We start from the raw sequence: 20,125 nt of genomic DNA on the forward strand, positions 1-20,125 counted from the left end.
CTGCAAATTTTCCTGGACAATCTTAAGACAGCTCATTTTACTACCATCCCAAGGAAGTTGGGCGATACTTATGTAACTTCACACACCCAACTCCTTTACATCAATGCCACCAAGGCCTTCTATTATCCATGGGACAGAATGATACCAATCACTCAAGGACTCTGTTTTGACTGAGCCATTAAAACATGAACTTAATGAATTGGAAATTATCCCAATGAGATTGGCTGACACTGCATGAACCTTGGGTCACAACAACTTTGTAGTATGTTCAGCAGACAACATGACCATTGAAGTTTTCTTTAAAAATTGGAATTTTTCTATCTGGGGACTCACAGGTTTTGACTCTGCTAGACTAAGCCTAAACAATGGATAGCATCTCATTCACGGCCCATATAAACTAAATGTCACCTTTACTCATATGCCAAACAGATACTACAATACAACTTCTTAATCTAGACAAGTTTGGGACAAAATTTGCTATGAAGCATGACATTACTTTTCAGTATCTGAGCACATCACTCCAGACATCATAGGCAGAGACATACTTGCAGCAGAGCAACCTGAAGAACAGTTTAACACACTGGATCAATACATCCAAGAAAATGCACATCTTCCAGTCAATGCACACACAGATTCAGAAACAATTTAAACTCATGGACACCAAACTGGAAACCCTACATAAAATAGTACATATTGTGGAAATGGATACCTTTGCGTTAGCTCATTCCAATTACAAACCTACACACTATGGAATATGCGACACTCTTATAAAACTTGTATACTTGAATGTGACTTGTATTTGGCATTTTAATCTTTGGCATTGGCTTCAAGATCTATGACACCATGCAATTTTGCTACTAGTGTTAATAGTTGCCATTAAACTTCTACTTGCATATTGCAGGTCCAGAGAGAAGAAAGTATTAAAAGAAACCATGTGGAAGATTCATACAACAAATCATGGCATCTCACTTCCACTACCTTCAGACTAGGAAATTCAATAATAGATGTCAATGGAACCCAGAACTTCTTGGCGGAAACTTCTTCAAGGACATCTTCTTCTACACTATTAGACACCAGCATATTGACCCTGATGCCCTCTTTGTGTTACATCACCTTTTTGGTCTAAATAGACCTATCTCTATTTGTCATTTCTGCCCTGCTAGATTCTCCATCTATATGGGTATAAATAGGACAGACCCAGAACCATTATACATAATGTTCTGGAGGCACTTACTATGCCATGATCTGGGCATACACCACCAAGCCATACATCGTTTTGTTACAGTGGGTGCACTACTAGCTTGCAGCTTTGACTGTCAATAACAGAGTTCATTTGTACCCAATCTTCTTTTTTTTCCTATTGCACACCGTGCCCAAAGATGTGCTAAAAATGATTGATTCTCCTCATACCCAACTAGAACCCACTACTCAAAATCCATGCATGCCAGTTTGCTCCCTGGAAAAACAGACATTTTTTGACAAGTGGTACACAAATGTATTTGGGAATATATGGCATTCATCAATTGGAAGGCCAAATACACCAATACACCAATACACCAATACAGATTCTCTAAAAAACATCATGGGCCACCTGTATATTTGCCAAAGGAATATTTTTATTCTTTTTCTAACAGGACCCACGGAGCTACCACCATGGAATGCAGGAGACATGGCTGATTAGTATCCTTGTTTCTGCAGTCACATCACTTTGTTGCACTATTTCCATCATTACCTTTTTCATTCTTGTCCTACACTTCTATACTAGATGTTCTTGTCACCACTGTCAAGTTCTGATGAGTTTAACTCTGCATACCTTACCCTTGCTAAAGCAACAATAGCAACATGCACTATCGGTCTTGCTGCATATGTCTTATACTTAATTTCACATCGACAATACTACTATTCCTACTTTAATTTCACACCTTTCCCCATGCCTATGACCCGCACGCACAAAGAATACTTGTTGGCCATCCTGGACGAGACCAAATGGACACCATCACCGAACAATGGAGATGGGATAAATAGCATATTGCAACATTTTCACCAACATCGATTGGACCACCAACCTTCTACTATTAACATCGGCTTCTGACAGCTGACAGAATGGCATCACTTCTCAATTTCCCACTGACCTGTGCTGTAGTTTCTTCAGCAGACACACTAAAGGACTCCAGATTGGGACATTGGATCGACTCCCATGATATTGTCATCTGCCTGAATAGTGCTCCTTACATTGGGTCATCAGCTGGACGTGGCTCACGTACTGACATTCACCTTATTAATGAACAGGCTATTTCTCCTATGGATGAGACTCTCACCATCTTCTGGCAGCCCATACTGCCTGATAATAACAGTTGGCCTCCTAACCACCTACAAGACAAGAATTATTATATACTTCACCATCATTTCTCCTGGTTTGTGAGGAATATTCTCCAATGCCATTTCAATATATGCATCAATCCCCACCCACCTTCTTCAGCATTTTTGGCTATCATACTTGCATCTCATTGGTGTGCATCCATTTCTGTTATTCATTTCCACCTCGCCTGGAACCATAGGACTCCCTGCTATTATTTTGGATGTTTTTCATCTTACTCCCAATGCTATATAGGACATTATCACTCCCTCTTGTTTGAAAAGACATTTCTGAAATCTGTGCATAATGGCTCTTTGAGCATGGCTGATAAATGGATAACTCTTATTAATTCTACCACTCTCTTACAAAAAGATTTAAGGTGTGCTGTGAATGTGGTTGTTCTGATGTGAATATTTACTTTGAGATGTGTGTTTTAATATTCATTCTAAATAACCTTTGATTCTCCTTCACCCCACCAGTCAACTGGTCGGGGGGGGTAGGTTGTTATGAGTATTATGTTTGATTTGCATTAAGCATACTGAAAATTGTATAAAAATATAATACACCTTAAAACCTATATGAAAATAATATTGTGTGCACTTGGAATCCCTATAATGTAAACACATACCATATGGTGCCCGATATGCAAATCAGCCAACCCTAAGCTGGTGCTGATATGCAAATGAAGCAACCCTAAACTGGCTCCAATAAACAGCTCCTCTACAAATATTTAACTCCACTCGCCAGGAGACCATCGCCACTTCCTCCTGATTGACAACACGCATGGCTCCTTTGAGAACAGACCCAGACAAGGTGGACCCAGACTTCGCATGGCCTGTTGGATTCCCTGGGCGTCTTGGAGGCGTATGGAGATTGAGAACTAGCCAGGACTGGTTTGGAGCCAGCCATAGATGGACTAAGATCAGGTTGCAAGATGAGCACAGCTTGGGAAGGCTGAGGCGGTATCAAGTGTTGGGTTGTAACTCCTGCAATAAAATGAGTGTATGAGCAACTTAGTTCCTGCCTAAGTTAATTTATTTAACACCTGAATGACGGTCAACCTTATACCCATGGCCTGCTCGTGATAAGAATTAGACTCATTGAAAGCAATAGGATTGATAAAACCTGAAACAATGAAGGCCAGATTGTTTCACAAATCACTCAACAGCCAAGTGACCATAATTATCATAAGGGCAGTGTTAAAGAGACAGCCAGAGGAAGTCTAATCCTTGAGAATTATGGAGTTGGTGAACAGAACATGACACTGGTAGGAGCCAAATGGATAGACAGCCAATAAAGGCATTACTTAATATATATTATTAAATCAGATTGAAAAAGAAAAAGAAAGAAATCATCAGTAATAAATATGTGATCTTTTTTTCTGTGTCTAGCCTTAGGTCAGTTTACAGAAACCATTGCCTGGAAAAGAGGCCATGTCTCCAGGACAAGGACCCTGCAACATATTTCAGGTACACATGGCAATTACTCCCTAGTCCTTCCACAAATGTACCTATCTCCATTTACTTGTGTAACTGCACTGGGGGAAGGGGTGTGCCAAAATATTTGTTGGTGAGCATGAATTACCATTGGTTCTTGTGACCCAAGGCTCTTGTTTGTAGTGGGGGTATACAGGAGCAGTATACAGGAGTCCTGTCCAAGGTTTGGCTCACTGTGAGTTATCTGTGCCATTTGATTAGTCCCTGAATGTATTACCAGAAAAGAAATACTTAATTCTTCATATAATCTCCCATACATTGTATCCCTGGTTTATAGAGTAAAAACTATTAGAGAGGAAAAGAGTGCTAACCATTGAAACTGCCTCTACTTCTCAGCCAACAGAATAAATCAGAAACAATATCATAAATGTGGGTAGTGGTAGTGCTGGTGATAGAGAAAATTAGGGCCACTGTTAAATATCCAAAATATACAGGAATAGTTGATGCTTATCATATTCATATAGATCATAAAAATGACAATAGACTATCACAAATTGCCTTAAGTAGTACCTCAATTACAGTTGCAGTGTCAGATGTATATAATTCCTATTGCAAATGAACATGACATCAGGTGCATAGTTTGCAGAGATTAATTAGGTAGGTGTGTAATTTTCCATCCCCATCAGAAATAAAACCAGAAACTACATTCACAGGGAAGAGATTACAGTATATATTTATAGTTTTACCCCAAGGCTATTTAAACTTTCTCGCTCTTTGTTATATTTTAATTTGAAGATATCTGGGTCATCTAGATGCCAAAGAGTATTGTATGAATCCATTATATTGATTGTACTATATTTATGGGACCAGATGAGCAAGAAGGTGCTGGCACATTTGAAAATTTGATAAGAAATATGTTTTCCAGAGGGTGAAAGACTCAGGGGCGTGCTACAAAAAACACTTTCAGATTATTTTTAGTTAGGGGCATGCCAGAATATCTCATCCAAAGTACAAATTGTTGCATACTGAACCTCTCAAACATAAAGGAGGAAGTACAGCGCCTTGTAGGCCTCTTCAGGTTCTGTAGGGCACTAACTGGGGAAACTGTGTTGAACAAGCCATGAGACTTTTAGCTGGGAATGGAGCCCTCAAGCAAAAAAGGTCTCTGCGGTCATAAAGCCAGGCAAGTTCAAAGGTTCTAGAGGTTCAGTGGTAGGAAAAGATGTGAGTTTATGGCAAGCCTGCCAAAGGAAGTCACAACCCAGACTCTGGGGGTTTTAGAATAAGGCCAAGGCATCTTCAGTGAAGGGTTATGCACTTCTTGAAAAAAAAATGTATTGTTTGAGATCGTCATCACATATGAGAAGCAAAACACCTACCATGAGGTGAATATCCAGCATATGGCCACAACTGTCAATCATGAACTAGAGTTTTATGAGATTTACCAAATCATAACACTGGACAGTGCTGAGATGAGATGGAATTGATTTATTCAGAATTGAGCAAGAGCAGGACCAGAGGGCTCAAGGAAGTTTCATCATCAGGCAACCCAGTCCTCCATGTCATCCTTTACTGCTGTGAGCCCCTAAGGTCACACCTGTACCTGTAAAGTCCAACCCTAAAACCACCTGAAAAGAGGAAAAACCCAAACCTGGCTCATAGATTGGCTGCTTTTATGGGTGCAAGATGAAAATAGATGAAGCTGCCATACAGCTCTACTCGGGTGGCACTGAACGTCAGTCACAGGAAAAATCTTCCCAATAGGCAGAATTTCCCATGGTGAGCTTGATCATTCCTGAGGATATATTTGGACTTGTGGGCAGTGAGAAATGATTTGAGTGGCTGTTAAAGGCTCTGGGAAGAGAAAGAAAATTGAGTACAATGGGTAGAAGCATGAGGTTCATGGGAGTGGACATGAAGTGTGAGTATTTTCACATTGCATGTTTATGCCACCCTAATAGGCACATGAGCAAAGTGGCCATAGTAGACCGGGATGGAAGCTTAATTATGGGCTTGATAGCATAGGTTTCCAGTCACCAAAAGCTGACCGGATGTCTGTCAATGCCAAATGTTCATCTTGCCAGAAAAAAAACAAAAACAAAAACATGGCCAAAGCTGAGTTCCAGATATAGCATATTCCCCTGATGAGACCAACCAGGTACTTGGTGGCAGACTGATTATTCTGCACACAGCAGCAGACATGTCCTAGGTATGAGTGTCTTTCTTGTTCAGACTATCACTTTTTGTTTTTGGAACATTTGAGACAGGTTTGCACTATGAAGCCTAAGCTAACTTGAAGCTTGCCATCTACCTGCCTTAGATTACAGGCATGTGATACCATACCTGGCCCACACCATCATTTAAAAATAGTTTTAGTATATTTTCGAGTTAGCATACATTAACAAATATGATGGTTTTCATTTTGATAATTCCATACAGGTATACAGTGTGCTTTGAACAAGTTCTCCCCTTCTGTTATATTCCCTTTCCCCTCCCTCCTCCTTCCTCTTGCTTTTTAAACAGTTTGGTGGGTTTCATTATGTTGTCTTCATATATATGAATATATGGCACCAGATGAACAAATAGTTCACACACACACACACGATTTTGTTCATTCATTGGTTGTTGGATACTTGAGCTGATTCCAACAGAGCTGCAATAAACATGGATATGCAGGTATCTCTTTTGTGTGTTGATTTGTACTCTTTTGGATGTATGTCTAAGTATGGTATGACAGGGTCATAAAGTAATTCTATTTTTTGTCTTTTGAGGAGCTTCCATACTGATTTTCTATAATGCATATATCACTTTTTGAGGGTTCCATTCATTGGCCTGGTATTATATGTAACTAATGTTAAGAGGATTGACTGTACAGCAAAAGAGATACAGGTGTGGGCCCATGATTATGCAATGCACACGTCTTACCACATACAGAATCAACCAAAAGCCAACTAAATTTGATAGAGTATTAAAATGGCACATTGAATAGCCTCTGCTTGGGATATTTTTGAACATAGGAAATTATATTCTACAATATTGTAAACAGTTTGAATTAAAGGTGTTTTTTTGGTGCTATGCCATATTTGTTTTCTTGTGTTGAGAAACCAATAGGCACATTTGGGTAATTCTGGTATCTCACCAATAAAGAACTCATTGCTCCAGTTGTGAGGAGTACTGATAATAGCTTTCAACTGTCCTGCAGGGATTGCTGTCTTCGCTGCTGAGCCTCACTCAGGCCCCTTCCTAGAGTTGTCCACACTCAATGACTTACAGTCATGAAAAGCTCTCTGCCTGGGGAATACCAGAAGTCACTCCTTAGAAAATATCCTGCATACTAAATTTCATCTGAGGCTCTGGTTCCTGAGGGCATCCAACCTGTAATGAGATACCATGAGGCCCTCAAGGAACTTAACACTTTCCTGTAGATTTCAATGTTTACATCATATGAAAATGTAAAAGATGTAAGGAAAAGATTTTAATGGGCTACTATTAAAGGTACCTAATACAGTCTTTGGGAGCCTGAGAATTTTTTGGGGAAAACCCACCACTCAGTTTATCCCTTCAAGTTAAATGTACTTGTTAATAATTGAACAATTGCTTTTGACATGTTCATAACAGAGAATTTTGAAAAGGAGTGTTTGGAAATATTTCTACTGCTATGTGAGTTTACTACTGACAATGTGTATATTACTATACATGTCACTATAAGAACTCTTAAACCTGGAAATGGAATTTTCTACCTTGTCTTAAAATCTTCCAAGATTCTTTTAAGAAACAGAATTTTTTTTGGGGGAGGTTTGAACTCTGCCTCACAGTTGCTAGGCAGGCACTCTTACCACTTAAGCCACCCAGCCAGCCCCTTTTTGTGATGGGTTTTTTCGAAGATAGGTTCTTGGTAACTATTTGCCTGGGGCTGACTTTATTTTATTTAATTAATTAATTTATTTTGCTTAGTACATGTCAAAACTGTATTCCAAGTCTTCAAGGCCCTTGAACTCCTAGATTCAGGAATGCCCCTGGGCTTGGTCTATTGTACAACAGTCTTGAGGGCACTGTACATGTGCTTATTTATCCACCAAAATTAAACACCCAAAATTGAAGATGTCAAAGTAGGACAGGTTCCTCAACGACATGTGTTGACTGGAACTTTTCCACTGAACTGGGCTGTGACCAGGGGCTTGCCATGATCACAACTTACTGTCTTTCCCCCTACCCCTTCCTTCCAGTTTCTGAGGGTAGAAAATAATCTTCTCTGAAGATGCTTGATAACAGTTCCAAAAGACAAAAGCTTATGCTTTTGTACTGTGCTTTCAGATATTCTAGGTCTAGTTCAGCTGATGGATGAGCTGATTGATGTGGTCAACCTGATACCCAGGTGAGCCCATCCCCTTAAGGAAGCCCACTCTATTCTTGGTAGCGTAACGGGCCACAGAGAGGTGGAAAGGACGCAAGAATCTGGAGATCTCCTGGAATTGCTTCCCCGGGGAGGCTATTTCATGAATGAGGTCTTCCAGGCTAATGACACCAAACTTCCCCAGGTGCTCTTCAATCAGTGTTGTCTGTCAAAGAGATGGTCTTATTCTTAACCTTTGCTTGTCCACGTTTCAAGATGAGTTCTCGGACAGACTTCAGATTTGGAAATTCCCAGGTCACATAAGGTTCCAATACACGAAGCATTTTCACGTTTCGGGGAGTGACTGACAAAGACACCACTAAACAATTTCTTTAGACGAAGTCTTGCAATGGTCTTCTTCACCAGTAAACTGACGCCTTCAGTCCTTTGGATGCGCCCAACAAAGGCCAACGAATGTTTATCAGACACTTCCAAAGCACGAGGTTTCACTTCCAGACGTCTGGCACGCACCTTATCGCGTTGCTGTCGCCAGGAATCACGTAGGAATGATTCCAGCTGTTTAAACCAGAACTCTTCGTTTGTTTGTGTGGCTTTGAGGGCTTGATAAGCCTTCCTCTTTTTCAGATTTTCTGGAACCAATGGGATCTTTTTTCTTTCCTCTCCCTTCGCCATCTTTCCAGTGCTGCGGTAACTGCGCATGCTGGGGCTGACTTTAAACTGTGGTCCTCCTGACCTCTGCTGGGTAGCTAGGATTACAGAGGTGTGAGCCACTGGCGCCTGGCAAGAGTATCTTCTAATTAATTGAAAGTTGACTGTACTCAAATTTAGAAATCTAATAATTTCAATGAAAATTTTGCCTGCTTGAGGAATGAAACTGAAAAATTAGTACAATTTGTCGAACAGAGCTCACAATGCAATTCTTCCTTTTGGATCTAGGTATTAAAGTGCTTTTGTTTGAAATAGTTGAAATAAACTAAATTTTCATGAAATGTTACTAATACAGTGGAAAGGCCAAACTGCCCTTTCATTTGATTTTCTTTGTACCAGGTCCTTCTCTTCCATCCCTGGTGACAAATAATGTAATCCTACCACATGGCTTCCAAATTCTATTGTCACTGCACAGACTTTAATACAGGCAAGTCCATAGTAGCTGCTATTTAGAATTATTTTTGGCCCCATTATATTTTATATAGAGCAACCTACCTTGTGACTGGCATTGATTCAGACCTTTCTGTATGGCAATCTCATGGTTTTTAAGATTCAACTAGCCCTGTCAGGGTTTAGTTTACACTTACTATGCTTAAAAATCCCATCTCCTGAAGGAAGAGACCATCATTCTTCCATTTTACTTTATTAATGAAACAATATTGGAATGATTTCTCACTGAAGATGTAACATAAAACTTGCTTTGGTCTCACAATTGAAACCACACATAGAAATTTATATTTAAACATATGATACTTATTAACTTTAGGTACTTTAATATTTAGATGACAAAATAGCATTGACCATTCATCCATCCTAGCAACAAAGTGTTTTTTTCTGGTGGTACTGGGGAATTGAAGTCACAGCATCATGCTTGCTAGGGAGGTGCTCTACTTCTTGAACCATACCTTCAGCCCAAAATTTAGTACTTTTTTAAAGTCAATTTTTGTTTTTTAAATTTTACTTTGTTTTTTTAGCTAGGTGGCTCACACCTGTAATCCTAGCTACTTGGAAGGCTGAGATAATAAGGATAATGGTTTGCAGTTACCCAGGGCAAGTAGTTTGCAAGACTTCATCTCCAAAATAACTGAAGTAAAATGGACTTTGGAGGTGTGGCTCAAGCAGAGTGCATGCATTGCAAGTGTGAAGCCCTGAGTTCAAACACCACCCATCCCTGCAAAACAGTCAAATTCTTATCTGGTAACAAATTCTACCTTTCTGGAAATGTAAGATTCAAGTTCAATGGTTTCAGATAAGTTTTGAACATATACCCATGTGGATTTTTTGCTCCTCTTAAAGTATATTTAAGGTATATTTTGCCATCACATTTATTAGAGTTTTCCAAAAATTGCAATGCAAACATTAAAACATCTACATATGGCTCTGTATTTTAATATTAAACATAATTCTAATCTTATACATGCAAAAAGTCCTTGACTTCAAAAACTATCTACTATATTTGTGTGAAATGTCTTTTGCTATAATTGCGTATTTGTTATCTTATATTCATTTGTAGTAACAAAACCACATTTTCAGCTGACATGGTGCATGTCTATAATCCCAGCTACTCAGGAGACCTAGGCAGTAGAATCCCAAGTTTGAAGCCAGTCCCAGTCAAAGGTAACAAGAGACCCTGTCTCAAAATCAAGCAAACGAAAAGAACAACAACAAAAAAAAGTGTGGGAGGAGCTCAAGTGGTAAAGAGCTTGCCTAGAAAGAGCAAGACCCTCGGTCCAATCCCCAGTACCACCAAAACACCCAGAACAACAACAAAAACCTCACCTTGTCTTCACTCTTGCTTTTAGAGTACAATAGAGCCACCAACTTGGAATGCTACACTATTTGTTTCTAAGCACCATTAGTTAGGGTGCTTTTTTTTTCCTAACACTTAAGTGTTCTTGATCACTTCCATTTATCATGTGCTTACTAGGGGTTTGTGTGGATGTTTTCCGCAAAACATCACCTTTTCTTGGTTGTTGTTTTGAGATGGAGTTGATATGTAGCCCAGGATGGGCTTTAACTCATGATCCTATTTCAGTCCCAAGGATATTGGGAGTACAGGAATGCACCACCATTCCCAGCTTACATGTCACTTCTTATCAAGCAAACCAAGTTGCCGGACTACCCTGCTGAAGGATCCTTGAAGATTCCTACTTTGAAGGTTAAAGATTGAGCAAATCTGGGAACCAAACCAGAATTAAGTGAAAGAAGAAAAGTACTCTGGGTAGCCACAACCCCAAAGGCATCTTGGCCAAACCTACTCAAAAATCAGGAAAGTACTCCTACCTTTTTAGGTGGATGCACCCTCATTGGCAAGACGTATGACCTGATGCAAGCAACAGGATGTATTTCTGCCTGCATTAATTTCCTTGGCTGGGGACCCACCTAAATAGCCCAACCTATGTAAACTCTATGTGGTAATCTTCCTACAACTTATAGCACTATTCCCAGTAATATAAAATTTAAACACTTTCTTTTGAAATCTGAGTACTCACTATGAAGGACTTAAGGGTGTTCTAAAAAGTCTAGTGTTTGAAGTAACAGTTCAAAAACAGTGTCCAAATAAAATTTAACTATAAGGTTTCACTTGTCTTTTTTCTCCTAATTAAATGCAACTAAGACAAAAAAGCAATAAACAATTAGGAAGCAAACAGTACCACTGCAAATTGAAGAGGCTGTTACTTTAATGTCAAAGGATCACAACTTTTTAAATATTTGGGAAATATAAATAATTGAAGGGAAAAAAAACAATAATTTTCCAAGTTTCTAAACCTGACAGACTTGTCAGAAAATGCTGCAATAGTAATTTACAGAGTAAATATGCTTGCACACATGCACTGTGAAGACTCTTCAAGGATTCTACTTAAGGTACTGAAAAAATAATAAAGCTGCTGAAAAGCCAGTAGAGTTCTCTGCTCAAATGCTCAAAATAACATATATCTGAAAGCATGTGAACTAATTCTACATTTAGAATCATAAAAGGATTTTTTTAAAAAGTCTCAAAAAATTAACCATTAACCTAATTTTTTTTATCAATGTATTCATACAATATTCAATAGCACCATTTTTGTAACCAAGAAAAAATGTAGTTAGTTGCAAATTCCTCACTTGTTTAGAAACATACTCAAAGGAAAATGTGTTCTTATCTATGAGAAAGTGGAAAATTTTTTCTTAACATTTGGATTTTTTTTTTGTGGTACTGGGGTTTGGACTCAGTGCCTACACCTTAAGCCACTTCACCAGCCCTTTTTTGTGATTTTTTTTTGAGATGGGGTCTCAAACTATTTGCCCGGGCTGGCTTCAAATCTTGATCCTCCTGATCTCTGCTTCCTGGGCAGTTAGGATCACAGGTGTGAGCCACCGGCACCCAGCCAATTATTTTACTAACAAGAACCAGATCAAGGAAATCTTCATATTTCAAAATCATAGTTCAATGTCATCCTTCTGTCATCTCCTCATACCAAATTAGAAGTCATTTTTGGAGAAATTATTCTCAAAGTTATTTATGAAGGTAATTAAGTAAAACTGGCAGAAAAATTATGGCAAAATCATTTGATTTGGTAGCCTGGTTAAGTTCTTCCTTCATGGCTTTTTAACAAAATACTATCATAGTCAACTGGGTCATCCGCAAGTGTCAATGTTTCTAGTAACTTCAAGAGTTCAAAGAAATCAGTATACTTTTCCTTTCTGTATGAAATGTATGTTTTTAAAGATAATGTGTTATCATGAAAATCTATCCTACTAGACAATATAGCTAGAATATCTAAATTTATAATGCTTAATTTATGACATTCTCAAAATTTCTCAAAATTTGTTTTCAGTGACAAAGCAAGTTGACATTCATTATGATTCTCAAGAAACAATTATGACCATAGTATGGAAAATGAGTCACAAGTTTATTCTATAATTTTTCTATAGTAGGTATTCAATTTTGTAGAAAATTATAAACATCACCTTTATTAATATTTATTACATATGGTTCTGTAAGCAAAGCTGGCAAAAAACTCCTAGAATTGCATATTCATAAAAATTTCAAGAATATGATCCTTATCACTTCAGAAAAGCATATATATTTAAGAACTAAAAACCAATAAAGGTAGAAGTTGAAGGGGAAGAGAAAAATGTTGACAACAGAGTATTGGAACTTCCCTCTTCCCAAATATCTAAAACATCACATATACCACTGTTTTCAGTATAACTTGTAAAACCCAAAAATTCTGATTTCTCTCCACTAGTCTGAAATAAGTCCAGTAGAGACTGTACTGGTGAACTACAAATTCTATTTTCTTCTTGTACAGTAAGAAGTTCAGTTCTTTTCTTATCTAATTCAGCATTTGGTTCCAGATTTTCTTTTCTGTTTCGTCCTAATAATATCCTTACTTTTCGATGGATTTTACCAGAAGGCAAATTATCCACATTCGTGATGTCATACTCACTGGATGCCTCAGAAGGACTACACGATGGAGTTTTTGCCTTTATTATTAGATGCTCTTTTGAACTATTTGTTGTTACCAAATCAGAATCATGCCCAAATATTGAATGAAGGTCCTTTTCCTTTAGATTGTTTGGGGGAAAAAGCACAGTATTTGACTTTTGTTTTGGTTGGGATGTACTATAATCTGCATTAAAATGAGAAACTTGTAAATACGTCTGTAGCTTATTTGGACAGTGATCTACCCTTAGTTCTTCTAAGTCATTTTTATTTATAATTAATTTATGTTCAGAAATGTCAAAAATGCATTCCTGTTTATTTATATGTGGAGGTAGCTGTGTAAAATTCTGTTTTATGTCATTTTCAGTTGCATGTAACATAGAACAGTCATTAATTCTTTTCTCATTAAGTTCTCTCAATTCACTTGAAGGGCAGGGGATAAGTTCCGAAATAAATGCAAGCTTTTGTTTAGGTTCCTGGGTTGCTTCATACAGGAAACTCTGCTTGATCACTTGTCCATTATTTTCCCTGAAGTCTTTCTGGGAAATACAGTGCAATTCTAGATTTTCTTTCAGTTTAGTCTTTTTCAGGATATTTGTAGAAACAGGAGAAAGGGATCCAACACTGTATTTTATTCTTTATAAAGAAAAAAGAAAAACATTAAAATAACTACTTTAGAAACTTCTCAGAACTTAAATTAGTAATATGTCTTCAAACAACTTAAGAAATTTACCTTAACTTAAAAAGTATCACAAAAATACAGGAATCTTAACATTTTGCCAAATTTACTTTAGATGTTTTTAAAGTTTTACAGACACAGCTAAAACTCTCTCGTACCTGTTGTCTCATCTACATTCTTCTCTCTCCCAGATAACCGATATCCTCAACTTGTTAATTGAAACTACTCTAATCATGTAATCCAAACAAAGATGATATTAAGAGATCTGTATCTGGCCCTAATTTTGTTTTTATTATTCTGAAAAAACCTCTTAACTTCTGTGGTCAGTTTATATTAATGCATATTTTACTCCTCATTTGTCTTAGCAATGTAGAGAATGAGTATTTATTGGGAAACCTAAGAGAGAAACATATTTTTAATTTATACTTAACAAATTTAATATCAAAGTGAGATAGAAATTTAGTATCTTTATACTTCTAAAGATAACAAATTAGTAATCCTTACATTTCACACAAATATTTAACTGGAAACCCTTTTCTTCATGGAACATCTTGATATTCTTAGGAGGCTAGTTTGTATATAATGTAGGGTTGTCTACATTATATACAAATAGAAGAAACATTAATAGCATACATGACACATATCACAGATAACAGTGAGAAATATTCAATTTCACCTGCCTCTTCAACAGAAGAGTTGCCTTTACAAATCTATTTCATTTATACTTTCAATTAAGATTTCCTTTGAACAAACTGGTGATAGGTAACTAGGGCTAACGATGTGGCTAGAGCACCTGCCTAGCATGCACAAGGACCTAATCCCCAGCACTACAAAACCAAACCAAACCAAAAGACATTAACACTAGTCCAGAATGGCTTTCTCCTTTTAGGTTCAGAGATGATCAGGAAACTGGCCAGAGGTAAAAATGGTGCAGATTTAAAAACAGCGAAATCAAGAAATAACCAGGCCATAAATTACTAGTGCAGTTTTTAAGAGAATTTTAAGTACTTACAGTAGCTCTACACAGATTTAATAGTTGGAACTATGGCAGTTCTCCAAATGCCATGTTAGTAAATCCATAATAAACAACCATTCTGAATGTTACAGAAATAAGAGATTTAAAAACTGTTTTAACTAGTCAAAAAACTTTCTAGTTAATTTTCAGAAGCCATCTTAGTGTTACATTTCTAATCTTTATACTCTAAGATTAGCCTAAGAAATAGATAAAAGGACAGTCTATTGAGTTATCACTCACTGTAGGGTATATCCACATGAAAGCATTTTTAAATTTTTAAACTTATGAGGATAAGATAACCAGGACCCATTCTGTTATCAACATGGAGTTATTGTACATTGAAAAGCATTGTATTCACACTTAAAAGTCCTGTCAATACTTTTTTAGTAAATATGATTCAGTAAAGTTTAAGTAGAAATATTTAGTGAAAGTATAAATAAGATTTAACAGAGGCAAATGGAAAAAGTTTTCTTTAAAAAAAAAATTCTTTATCATTAAAACTTTAAGCATTTTTAAATAGACAGTAAACATTATGGTTCTACACCAGGTGTTGAAAAACTATATAGGGCAAAATCTAGCCTTCAATCTGTTTTTCTGGGTAAAGTTTTATTGCAACACACACTAATCTACAATAGCAAAGCTGAGCTACAGAAACAGAAATAGTTTAGTTCCCAAAAGTTAAAACATTAACTATCTGGCTCTTTATAGATAAAGTTGGCAACCTCCTTTTCTAAACGAAAACATCAATAGGGAAACTAAAACTAATCTAAGGTAAGCATCTTTAGTAGTAAGAGAAAAGAGAAGGGAAGAAGGTAACCATATTTATATCCTGAAAATCCACATTCCAAGAATATATAAACTGTGGGATTATTTTTAGTGTAATAAAGTAGTTTAATAATCTAGTAAAATTTAAACCTTTGGTTGATAAATTACCTTTTCTTTTTAGGTGTGTCTCTTTCATATTCCACAAAATCAAAAACTAACTTAGATACAATATCATCAACAACTTGGTACTGGTTACTGTGTGCGAAGTTTCTGTGTTGCTCACTTACAAGGTGCTAAAACAAAACAAAACATACATCATAAAATTATATTTTAAAACTGACAATTTAAACTCAATAATATAAAAATAAAAAGATTAAAAAAGACATGTCAAATCTATAAATTCAGATTCAGTTATTAACATTTGGTAAAGAAAAAAAACCACTTACTAATTTAAATACATTACGTAAAACAATCTCAATGACTTGAAGTGGTTAAAACCCCAGAACTGCGCCACCCCCATCCCCAACTTTTTGTGTAGTTTCCCTCTGTTTGTTAAATGACTTCCTTCATGTAGGTAGAACTGAATCACTGTGAAGCCTAAGATGCAAAAAAAATAAAACGGTAATTTTTTTTTTTTTTGACCTAGAGTCTCATTATGGAGCCCAGATTGGCCTTGAATTCTTGATCCTTCTGTCTCTGCCTCCTCCAAGTGCTGAGATTACAGGTATGGGTTACACAGGCCCAGTATTTTTATTCTTAATGACTAAGAAATATATAAATGAAAAACTATAAAAGGTATGATCTTAAATTTCCTGTCTTTCATTTTTTAGTCCCAATATTTTCTGAGCATAAACTAGCATCATAAATCAGCATTAAGAAAAACACACACTCTAGATTAGTCTATTGTTACTATAGCCAAGTACAATTTCAGGACCAATCTATAGTAATAATTTTCAAAATGATTTTGAGGAAGATGAAAAATTTCTGAGATACTTCAGCTTCTGATTAAATGCAATTTTAAACTAATAGTATTTTTTTCCTTGATTATTTACTAAACTTCAAAGCAAAACACAAAATCCTGACAAGCATTAATTTTGGGTTATAAAGCAATCAAACTACAACTGCTGAGTCTGAAGTCAGAGACACTTTATGAATCAGCTCTTTTAAAGTTTTCTTCTTTAACATTCCCACCATCTTCTACTAAAACCAAACAAAACACCAAATAACCCTGTTTCTTTTTTGAGATGAGGTTTTGTTACATTGCCTAGGTTGGTCTGGAACTTAAGCAAGTGCATACTCAAGCAATCCTCTTGCTATAGCCCCCTACATAGAGGCTAATGTCTTCCACCACAGCTGGCTTTCTATTTATTATTTTAAAAGTTAACAGTTCAAGCAATAACAGCTAAGACATAAGCACTTACTACATTCCAAGCTCTGTCCAAAGTCACAATCAGAAAACCAGGATTCAAATCTGGGCAGCCTGGATCCACAGTTCCTACTCTTTTCATCAGCTTATAAACTATAATAGTTCCCATATTTACAGTTCTTTACTCCCATCCCATATGCCCTTGACTCATCATCTCTCATTCCCAATGTCTAAAGGCAACTCTTCCCAGCCCCACCTTAAAAACATACCCATAATCTGACCATGTCTCAACCACTTCTACCATACTTAGTCCAGGCCACTATCAAGTGTTCTTTGAATCTATCAACCAGTTCAGGATTTTTCCTTTTGCTTATTTCAAGATACTTAAGTTTTGTTACCTCATTTCTCTCTCTTCTCTACTTAAATGTTGCCTGATCAGTTAGGTACTCCTTGGCTAATCTAAGTAAATAACACCATCTCTATTCCTGTCTTGTTTTTTTCATAGCACCAATGTAATATTCTCTTATGTATACTTGATTATTTTTTAGCTTCTGGTTACTGATTTCTCTCCCTTGCTCCACAGAATGTAATCTTCACAAGGGTAGGGAATTCATCTCATCTGTTCAATACTATTCACCCAGTATAGTGATCAGTAGATAGTAAGTCTTTAATAAGTATCTGTTCAATGACTAAAAGCTATTTTTAATATTCATTTCCCTCCTTTACATTCTTTAGATGTTTCAGGTTAAAGATATAGGTCAATGATAAAGAGTGTTTATTAGTATAGGCAAGGCACTGGCTTTGATCCCTAGCATCACAGGGGGGAAAAAAAGCTTTTATCAAAGAGAAATATATACTTTTTTTTGTTACCCATTATCAAGTTGTAAACAACAAATATTACTCAGAGTTACAGAAACATCAATCTCTTTTAAATATAAAATCACACTTACAATTTCAAGATCTTCGTATTTCTGTAAGCAACATTCACAATATCCTTTTTTTTTCTTCTCTTTCAACTGGACTTGAATTGGAGTCTCACCATATTTATCGCCATCCGTCTGGATTCTGGTGAGAAATACATAAAATAAACCATTTCAAATGCTTGTTTATGAAGGAAAAACTACTTGAGATGATAACCTAATTAAGATTCCTTCTAAAAATAAAGATTCAAACTAACCTTAGTTTAACCTGAGTTTGCTTTTGGATGCTAGATGGCTTATCTACATCAAATGGACTGCAGGGCCTCTGAGTAGAATAGTTTATAATAGGCATATTGGTCAGCTGAAGATAAAATGGCCTAAAAAGTCTAAAAATATAAAAAGACAAACACATGAGCACTCTATGATGAAAAGTATTCTATAATTCATCTGGAATCTGAAATAAACAACAAAAATTGGGTAGGGGTCAGCTTCCCTCCCTGCCTTTTAAAACAATTAAAAACAAATTTTAAATTGTGACGAAATACATGTGACATAAAATTTATCATCCTAACCATTTTAAATTATACAGTTTGGTTGCATTAAGTATTCATAATGTTGTGGAACCACTATCCACCTCTAGAATTCTCACAAAAAGTGAGAAGGAACTCTACCCATTAAACAGCAACTCTCTATTCCCTATTTACATCAGTCCTTTGTAACCACAATTCTGTTTGCTCTTATGAATTGTGATTGTTCTACATGGTTCATGTAAGTGGGATAATGCACCATTTTCCCTCTCATTTTACTTAACATAATGTCCTGAAGGCTCATTTCCTTCTTTTTTAAAGACTTATATTCCATTGTATGTGTATTTACATGCCTATGTAACCCCACATTTTATCTATACATTTGCTGATAGACTGGGGTTGAGCCTGTCTTATTGCTGTTTATATATATATGTGTGTGTGTACACATACATATGTATGTATATAGCTAATATATATGTGGTCATAGTAACTGAAAAGTACATCTGTGCATCTGTGTGGATAGCAGCCATCCTAAAGGACAGGAAGTGAATCTCATTATGGTTTAGATTTTATCTAATGACTTTTTGAGTCATAGGAGTGCCTTATATATTCTGAATTATTAACCCCTTATTAGATATATGACTTGTAAATTATCTTCTTATATTGTTGGGTTACCTTTATACTGTGTTTTGTCCTTTGATGTACAAATATTTTAAATTTCAACACAGTCTAATTTAATTCTTTTATTTTTTGTTGCCTATGCTTTTGGTGTCCTATCTAAGGTTGGCATTTGACATTGCCAAATCCAGTGTCATGAAGCTTTCCCCCTGTGTTTTCTTCTAAGCATTTTACAGTTTTAGGTCTTTGACACATTTATTTTTCTTTTCTCTCTTTTTTTTGGTAGCACTAGGGTTTTAACTCAGGGCCTTGTACTTGTGAGTGGCTCTCTTGAGCCACCCACCTCAGCCCTTTCTGCTTTAGTTATTTTTCAAATAGGTCCTCTCTGTTTATACGCAGGCTAGTGATACCATACCTAGCTTTCACTGGTTGAGATGCAAGTCTCAAATGTCTGCCTTTATACTAGTACCAAAATTGTTCTGATTAGTGTGGCACTGCAGGAAGTTTTAAATTCAGAAAGTGAGAGAAATCTAACTAACTTTGTTCTTTTGCAAGATTGTTTTGGGTACTTGTGACTCCTTGAGATTCCATTTGAATTTTAGAATGTATTTTTCTATTTCTACAAACAAACAAACAAACAAAAAAACCACCATTGGGATTGTGATAAGGACTGCATTAAATCTGTAGCTCATTTTAGGTAGCATGGATCTATATCTTAACAATATTAAATCTTCCAGTGCATGAACATGGGATACCCTTTCTGTTTACTGGTCTCTAACCTATGTTTTTGTTTGTTTTGAGATAGGGTCTTGCTATGTTGCCCAAGCTGGCCTCAAACTCAACATCCTCCTAACTTAACCTTCTCAGTTCTGTAATTAAAGGCATATACTGCCAGGTCTAATTTTAAATTATATATTTTTCTTCACAACAATACATTTCATAAAAAGCAACT

At 36.4% G+C, this 20,125-nt stretch overlaps 1 protein-coding gene and 1 pseudogene across 4 annotated transcripts in view; both read right to left on the reverse strand.

Moving 5' to 3' along the window:
* The window catches only part of Dbf4 (DBF4-CDC7 kinase regulatory subunit), a 61,742-nt gene that overhangs the window by 23,315 nt on the left and 18,302 nt on the right, over positions 1 to 20,125 (reverse strand). The window contains exons 9-12 of one of the 4 annotated variants that reach the window (XR_012445166.1): positions 18,286 to 18,414; positions 18,059 to 18,173; positions 15,911 to 16,035; positions 2,133 to 2,370 (exon numbers count right to left, since the gene is read on the reverse strand). Coding sequence is in view for 3 of the 4 variants with exons in the window: in XM_074064822.1 (XP_073920923.1) it covers positions 12,932 to 13,919; positions 15,911 to 16,035; positions 18,059 to 18,173; positions 18,286 to 18,414 (1,357 nt within the window). In the remaining variant the exon portion in view is untranslated. Of the gene's footprint in view, positions 1 to 2,132; positions 2,371 to 11,555; positions 13,920 to 15,910; positions 16,036 to 18,058; positions 18,174 to 18,285; positions 18,415 to 20,125 lie in introns of those variants that run through there. The other 3 variants (XM_074064823.1, XM_074064822.1, XM_074064824.1) reach the window with 3 other exon arrangements.
* Positions 7,686 to 10,449, reverse strand: LOC141420655 (ribosomal protein uL30-like; annotated as a pseudogene).

Source organism: Castor canadensis, chromosome 2, assembly GCF_047511655.1.
Source record: "Castor canadensis chromosome 2, mCasCan1.hap1v2, whole genome shotgun sequence".
In the NCBI taxonomy this organism is placed as follows: domain Eukaryota; kingdom Metazoa; phylum Chordata; class Mammalia; order Rodentia; family Castoridae; genus Castor; species Castor canadensis.